General features: G+C 38.8%; 2 protein-coding genes across 4 annotated transcripts; both read left to right on the forward strand.

The window, feature by feature from the left end:
* Positions 1-2,800: 2,800 nt before the first annotated feature.
* On the forward strand, positions 2,801-3,681 carry LOC120775828. 3 transcript variants are annotated; one of them, XM_040106188.1, is made up of 3 exons: positions 2,801-3,105; positions 3,169-3,348; positions 3,404-3,681. In XM_040106188.1, the coding sequence occupies exons 1-3, from the start codon at positions 3,040-3,042 to the stop codon at positions 3,614-3,616; spliced, it is 459 nt and encodes a 152-aa protein (XP_039962122.1). In that variant the 5' UTR covers positions 2,801-3,039; the 3' UTR covers positions 3,617-3,681. The 3 variants fall into 3 exon arrangements, with proteins under 3 accessions (XP_039962122.1, XP_039962121.1, XP_039962123.1); XM_040106189.1 differs by having other exon boundaries at positions 3,067-3,109; XM_040106187.1 differs by having other exon boundaries at positions 2,801-3,348.
* A 1,246-nt stretch (positions 3,682-4,927) lies between these two features.
* Positions 4,928-6,009, forward strand: LOC120776075. Its single transcript, XM_040106544.1, has 4 exons — positions 4,928-4,999; positions 5,070-5,252; positions 5,332-5,525; positions 5,754-6,009. Exons 1-4 carry the CDS (start codon positions 4,928-4,930, stop codon positions 6,007-6,009), a joined length of 705 nt encoding a protein of 234 aa, XP_039962478.1.
* The last annotated feature ends 1,676 nt before the right edge of the window (positions 6,010-7,685 follow it).

The following is a 7,685-nucleotide window of genomic DNA, read 5'->3' on the forward strand; positions in this document are numbered from 1 at the left end:
TATTCAAACACGGCGGCGAAGAACTGATAAGGAGCATGCATCAGCTTCTTTGTAAAATATGGTCGGACGAAAGCATGCCCAACGATTGGAATTTAAGTGTGCTATGCCCAATCCATAAAAAAGGAGACTCCACAATCTGCGCCAACTACCGTGGGATTAGCCTCCTCAACATCGCATATAAGGTTCTATCGAGCGTATTGAGTGAAAGATTAAAGCCCACCGTCAACAAACTGATTGGACCTTATCAGTGTGGCTTTAGACCTGGAAAATCAACAACCGACCAGATATTCACCATGCGCCAAATCTTGGAAAAGACCCGTGAAAGAAGAATCGACACACACCACCTCTCTTCGTCGATTTCAAAGCTGTCTTCGACAGCACGAAAAGGAGTGGCTGCCTCTATGCCACGATGTCTGAATTTGGTATCCCCGCAAAACTAATCACGGCTGAGTAAACTGACGTTGAGCAACACCAAAAGCTCCTCGCCAGGATCGGGAGGAAGGACCTCTCCGAGCTGTTCGATACCAGCAAGAGGTTTCAGATACAAGGCGACTCCCTTTATCGTGCTGACTTCAACCTGCTTCTGGAGAAAGTAGTTCGAGCTGCAGAACTAAATAGAGAAGGCACTATCTTCTATAAGAGTGTACAGCTGTTGGCGTATGCCGATGATATATTGCGACATCATCGGCCTCAACCTCCGCGCCGTTAGTTCTGCTTTCTCCAGGCTGGTTCAATGAAGCGACGAAAATGGATCTGGATGCAGTGAACGAGGGCAAAACGAAATATCTTCCTGTCATCAAACAAACAGTCGTCGCACTCGCGACTTGGCTCTCACGTCACTGTTGGGACAGTCAGTAACTTTGAAGTTGTAGATAATTTCGTCTATTTATGCTGGGTTGCATTAACACCACCAACAATGTCAGCCTGGAAATCCAACGCAGGATTGCTCTTGCCAACAGGTGCTACTTCGGACTGAGTAGGCAATTGAAAAGTAAAGTCCTCTCGACGAACAAAAGCTAAACACTATAAGTCGCTCATAATTCCCGTCCTGCTGTATGGTGCAGAGGCTTGGGCGATGACAACAACCGGGATGAGTCGACGTTACGAGTTTTCGAGAGAAAAATTCTGCGAAAGATTTATGGTCCTTTGCGCATTTCAGCCAAGGCGAACATCGCATTCGATGGAACGATGAGCTGTAATGAGATAACCACGACGACATCGACATAGTTCAGCGAATTAAAAGACAGCGGCTACGCTGGCTGGGTCATGTTGTCCGGATGGATGAAAACACTCCAGCTCTGAAAGTATTCGACGCAGTACCCGCCGGGGGAAGCAGAGGAAGAGGAAGACCTCCACTCCGTTGGAAGGATCTGACTTCGCTTGGAATATCCAATTGGCGCCACGTAGCGAAAAGAAGAAACGACTGGCGCGCTGTTGTTAACTCGGCTATAATCGCGTAAGCGGTGTCTACGCCAATTAAGAAGAAGAAGAAGAATCACTAAATTTCTCGAGCTGCTCCTAATACCCTTCAGAATTAATCGTGGTATTGTTGCGCAAAAGCTCAAAATAAACAATATCTTTGCAATCCTACCAAACAGACAAAATAATCTGTTTTTGGTGAATATCGGCCTTTGAAGTGGTTTGAACTGGTTCATCCATAACCCTTTTGCGCTTTACATTCTTGTAAACAACTCACTTTTCATCGACAGTAACAATGTGTTTCATAAATGGATCATCTTTGACGTTTGATTAGTCACAGTTGTTAATGAGACAAAGCAAATTTCGTTCCGTAAGAACATGAGGAACCCTTATGTCAAGCTGCGAAATTAATCCTAGACGTTTCATGTGCTTGTGAACGGTCGCATTAGACAAAGTTAATCTCTAGACAATCTCTAGAGTTGCTATACGATGATCGACTTTATTTTATTCACATCGGCTTCAATAAGACCTGGCGTTCGGTTGAAATATCTCTTCCGTACACATCGCATTTTTTTTTGCCGTGCTTGAACTGCATTTTGACCCTTTCGATAGTAAAACAGTACAATATGTGAGAATGCTGTTTTCTATATTCCATGATCGACAGGGCACCGAACAAAAACTACTCCAAAAAATTTAAGAAATATTTTTAGAAACAAGTCTTACTATATCAGCTGTTCAAATATTTAACGGTAAAGTGACTAAGTGCGAAGTTGGATGCGAAAAAATTCAATAAAATCTGTTGTTGTAATTAAACGACAATATATTTATGGCCATATTCACAATATAGGTATCCTCAAATAACAACATCCGAACATTTGTAGCTACGTTTGGATAGATCTTAGTAAAAACTGTATCGCAATTGCCTTAGATATTGTTACCTCGACAGTCGAGATTACCTAAGCTGAGTGAATCTGAATTTTAATCAGACCAAGGACTACACAAACCTATAGGTGAATGTGTTCTGTCGCTTAAATATACATAATGCCTTAGTTAGTACCACAATATAGAATAGTTCTTGGGTTTTCTTGTTGCCATGCAGATTCCTGAGGCCGACAAGTGAAACCTTACATTACAATACCTACCTTTATTGTTTTCGAATGCAGCTTTTAGGGATGTTTGGTATTACTTAGCCGTCTGAATAGAGGAAAGCTTTAACCATTCTTTCATTCAAAAAGCGAGATAGACATAGAGGGGATCCTAGCATATCTGCATGGACAGAAGTGATGTTCGATAATTGATCATTATTTACGCCGGAAATGACTTTTTCAGATATACAAGTATCTCACGCAAACAGGTATTATTTCCACTGAAACTATCTCATTTCACAGAATATTACATGTAAAAAAGGAGTATTTATTTTTTCGATAACATATTACAATTTGCGTACAAAAACACATTGCTGAAAACTCACTCGGGTTTTCTAACTTGTTTCTACTCACATACACTATATCGCCGGATTTCTGAATCAAAACAAAAACACTGACAATTGAAAGAAAAATTATTTGCGAGTAAGAAAACTTTTATTTTTGATAATACCCACTTTTGTTTGTGTTATTCAAAATGCCTTTAAACCTAACGCATTTGCAACGCTGCATCATCTCGACGGCATTTTATGTTGTGTGCTTCGTGGGTATTACGCGCACTTTATCGAGTTCCAAACAAAAAATAATATGTTTCGTTTCTCGGCAGATTCTTGAAATTGTGGCTTGTGCGCTCATCTACGACATGACCGACTCCGACTGCATAGGAGCGCGTGAGATCTCTACATTCATGTGGTGGTCAGGTCTTTTAGTCTTTATTCCCATTATACCGGATATATTGTACTGCATCATGGGCATACTAATATCGGAGCCATTCTATGCAGCACTGGTGAGTGCCAGTTATATTCCTTATCCTGTTTTATGCCGATTTTTCTTTGCCCTAGGGCGGCTGCTATAACATTGTGATGTTCTGTGTGTGCGTATTGGCCTGCATATTTGCCTTTCTCTCGGTTACGGGTTGTGGAAATCCGAAACAGACGACAGTTTTAGTAGTTGGTGTAATTGAACTTATTGCTGGCATAGTACATCTGGTATTCATATGGTTTATCAAGGAGAATCTCGATGAAGGCGAAGTTTTATTTAGTAAAAATTTTTAAAGCAAATGTTGGCGACTAATGTTTATATATGTAATCTACGAGCCTTGCATATTATAATATGTGGAAAAATGGGCAGAATATTGCTTTTAATTAATTAGTGTTTCTAGTGTGTTGGAAGTAAGGCTATATGTGTAGATAGTGAAGTGACCAGAAACTAAATTTTATAAAGATCTTGCAGTACTTAGAGGAGGTAGTCGTTATTCACGGCTCCACAAGATTCCAAAAGAGTTCTTAATTTGCATAATTTGTTAAGTTGGAATCTTTATCTCTATATGCCTATATATATATATATATGCCTGCCTTAAGGTATTTTCAGTTCCTAAGCCACTTTGGATTTTTTTGACTAGCCTATAGAAGTCTTTACTTAGTTGTAACCCTATTGAATGGTTTACAGAATCCACGGTTCTCGTTGAAACCCGACATCAGTGGCGTTCAAGCTGAACCGATCCATTGAAACTACTTTCTAGCACTCACACTGAGCAAATCGATTGTCTCTTGTATATTCTGATTCATTCAAAAATTAGTTTCTGGCAGCCAATTTAGAAAAAAGGTGCGAAAATTTCGAACAACAAATTCGTATATTACTGCTTCTTCACTTCGCATTACTTGCTCATGTAAGTCTATATATCAAATCGGTTCATGTTGGTTGGATCCATGAATGCTGGTAATAATGCAATCAATCCGTTCGAAAAGCTCATCATATAAATCCTATAGTTCACGTCACCTAAAATGCAAAACAACGTATTACAAAAAAATTGAAAATCGTTGTCAGATATAATAACCAATATATTGGTTAGTCGAAAAGGTCTTTTCGTATTTTGTCAATAGATGTCGTTGCAGTCGTATATCTCTAGTGCTGCACATCATCACATTCTGTCATACCATATAGTGTTGGAAGAGACTCTAATTTTGTTTCAAAATGAGTATATAATAACCAATATATAACCATATTATAACCAAAACTCAAATTTTGTTTCAATATTAGTGGTTTCTATTATATCGTTTTTAATTCGCCTTTAAACTTATGAAAAGTGATGTTACATTATTTTGCATTTTACGTAACGATATACTATATGTCATATAGATTCACACAGATCATGTTTCTAAGCAATTTCTACCGGGTAATTCGTTGTAAAATCGATTCAAGCATAAATCATGGTTTGACACATGGAAAGAAATAGAATTACTAGAAATGTAAAAAATATCAAAACATCCCAAAAAGTCAAAAAGTACTTCTTTTCAACAAATCATAAACGTTCTTTGAGTTCTTAACATTTCATCGGCGTTTTGAAAACTTAACTATAACTTATAATGAAAACCACAAGGATCGATCAAAATAGGAAGAAACGCAAGAAGAGCAGATTTTTCTTCCTCCTAAATGCTGTAAGCCAAAAATGAATTTCTAAAGCTCCGGAAATTCTGCATTCATTTTTGCTTTCGGCTTTTGCTTTAGATCACGGAAGGATTAGCGACTGGCTTAGTTTTATATTGCACATTCATGGCCAGCTGTGTGCTTGGCAATGAAGTTAGTGGACCCGTTTACATATTTTTGCTGTTCATATTTCCCGCTTTCATACCCGATTTGTACTATTATCTACTTACGCCGAAACTGCATACGTTGGGTATTGATCCGTTGGTAAGGTACATTGTTAACTTCTTTGTTCCACAAATTCAATGAAACGTTTGTCGTGTTCGCTATTTCTTTCTGAATACAGGGTGTTATGTTCAACTTTATTATAGGTGTCTTGTGCATTTTGATTGGTGTAAGTCTTATAATGGTAATCATTTCGTTTTGTGGGTTTTATGCACAATTCCTTTTGGTGATTGCTGGTGCCTTAAGCGTTTGCTCGGGCGTATTTCATTTGATGAATGCCTGTATGTGTCACAAGGCGATACCCAAGTCGGAGAGGTGAGTTTGCTTGCGAATGATAGAACACAAGGTTTATGTTGATCGTGGCGCTGTAAAGTGGTGACGCCACTTTAGCGAATTGTCATTCAACTTTTCTGCCTGAAATTAGTCGGTCAAAAAATTAACTTGGTTAATTCGGCACAACTTTGTATTTTATAAATTTTCACTGCATTCTGTTACACCTTTATTAACTAACATCTGTTTAACGTATTTGTAAATTCATATTAGATATTACAAACCGCGCCGTTCTAAACCCAAGAAAGCGCCGAAGGATAAGAAGAAACAAGCGAAACCAGCTAAAAAAGGCAAAGCGGAAAAGAAGCCCGACAAGAAAGCTGAAAAGAAACCTGACAAGAAGGCTGACAAGAAGGCTGAAAAGAAACCCGAGAAGAAGACCGATAAAAAACCGGACAAAAAGTCGGAAAAGAAAGCTGAAAAGAAACCAGAAAAGAAAACAAAATCAAAGTCCGCAGAAAAATGCTAAGAAAAATAGTGGGGAAACGTAAATTAGAGCTAAGAAAGAATTCTAGTTGGTTTAGTTAATAAACATTTAATTCAATTTTAAAATAAATGTTTCCAACATGGTTACATGGAGTGAGAATTGGTTTTGAACTTTTATAACTTGACTTTCTTGTCAGAAATGTATTCAGAGCTTTGGGACTGCCACTTGGAAGGCAATCGTATAACAGGTCAAATGAAAAATGTCCTGCCTACCATAGTAAAACACAATTTTTTTGAGCAAAATTGGATTTCTTATTCAAAATTCTTATCCCTTCAAGGCTGATACATTGATGACAGCGACGCTTCAACTTTTCGATACCATTTTTGTATAATGTACGATTAATTCTTTGCTTCAAAGGCCTCAGTTTTGCCGACCACCTCTTCATTAGTCTAAAGTTTCTTGTGAGATTTGAGAACAGGAAATAGTAGCTGGGGACCAGATTTGAAGAATGATGTTTTCATTGACTTGAAACAGGGTGCATTGTCTTGGTGAAACAGCACTTTCTTTTTCTTCAAATACGGCTGTTTTTCGTCGATTTCGTCCTTCAAGCGGTCCAAGAACTTCTCTTTACTGGCGAAAACAATGCTTACGCGGTTATAGCCGAGTTCATAACAACGCGCCAGTCGTTCTTCTTTTTCACTGTTTGGCGCCAATTACAGATTTCAAGTGTAGCCAGGTCCTTCTCCACCTGGTATTTCCAACGGAGTGAAAGTCTTCCTCTTCCTTTGCTTCCCCCGGCGGGTACTGCGTCGACTACTACGGCGTAAAGGCAGCCTCTATTAGTGATGTCAAAAGCAACTTTAAAGTCGACGAAGATTTGGTATCGATCCCATTTTCACGGTTCTTTTTCAAAATTTAAAGCTTGGTGAATATGTAGTCAGATCTTCCAGGCCTGAAACCACATTGTTAAGGTCCAATCAGTTTGTTGACGGTGGGCTTTAATCTTTCACACAGTTCGTTCGATAAAACCTTACGTGCGATGTTGAGCTGGCTTATTTCACGGTGGTTGGCGCAGATTGTGGGGTCTCCCTTTTTGTGGATTCTAATCATCGTAAACGCTTTCGTCCCACCATATTCAGCAAAGAAGCTGATGCATGCTTCTTATCAGTTCTTTGTTGCTATAGTTGAATAGTTCGGCCGTCAATCCATCGGCTCGCGCCATTTTGTTATTCTTCAGACGCGTGATTAGAGGATGGAGTTATGTGTCGAAGCTCACGCAAGTGAGGAAAATTCTATGATCGGCAATCACTTGGGAGTGACCAAAAAGGATTCTTTTAGATATGGCTGACGACTTCCCGTTTTAGCTCCAGTATCCTCTGAGTAACCAAAAAACTTCCGCTTGTAGGTGAGCTAAAGTATATATATACTTTATAAGGTCTTCCACGTTTCCTTCAGAATGTTGCACCTTGGCAAACAGCATCGACCCTGTTCAAGATATGAAAGTTAGCCATTCTGCGAAAGAATGCAAACAGCTGCTGATTTTTTCATCTTTTAAGGGTTACGCTACGTATGAGTAACTAATTGTTTAATAGTTCGTTTATATGGAGAAGGAAATTTTTTTTAAGGTGGAAATAAAAATTGTTTTTAAGGGCTTATTGACTGCAATAAGGTACTCAATAATAGCTACTTACTTAAACAGAAGTATAAACTAATATATT

The sequence above is a fragment of the Bactrocera tryoni genome, chromosome 4 (assembly GCF_016617805.1).
Source record: "Bactrocera tryoni isolate S06 chromosome 4, CSIRO_BtryS06_freeze2, whole genome shotgun sequence".
Taxonomy (NCBI): Eukaryota; Metazoa; Arthropoda; class Insecta; order Diptera; family Tephritidae; genus Bactrocera; species Bactrocera tryoni.

What these genes read in the sequence shown, in the direction of transcription:
- LOC120775828 (XM_040106187.1), top strand. Translation starts at nt 3,040, where the DNA reads ATGCCTTTAAACCTAACGCATTTGCAACGCTGCATCATCTCGACGGCA. An exon ending in AGCCATTCTATGCAGCACTG is followed by an intron (nt 3,349 to 3,403) that starts GTGAGTGCCAGT and finishes TCTTTGCCCTAG; the next exon opens with GGCGGCTGCTATAACATTGT.
- LOC120776075 (XM_040106544.1), top strand. Translation starts at nt 4,928, where the DNA reads ATGAAAACCACAAGGATCGATCAAAATAGGAAGAAACGCAAGAAGAGC. An exon ending in TTTTCTTCCTCCTAAATGCT is followed by an intron (nt 5,000 to 5,069) that starts GTAAGCCAAAAA and finishes CTTTTGCTTTAG; the next exon opens with ATCACGGAAGGATTAGCGAC. An exon ending in GCGATACCCAAGTCGGAGAG is followed by an intron (nt 5,526 to 5,753) that starts GTGAGTTTGCTT and finishes AATTCATATTAG; the next exon opens with ATATTACAAACCGCGCCGTT.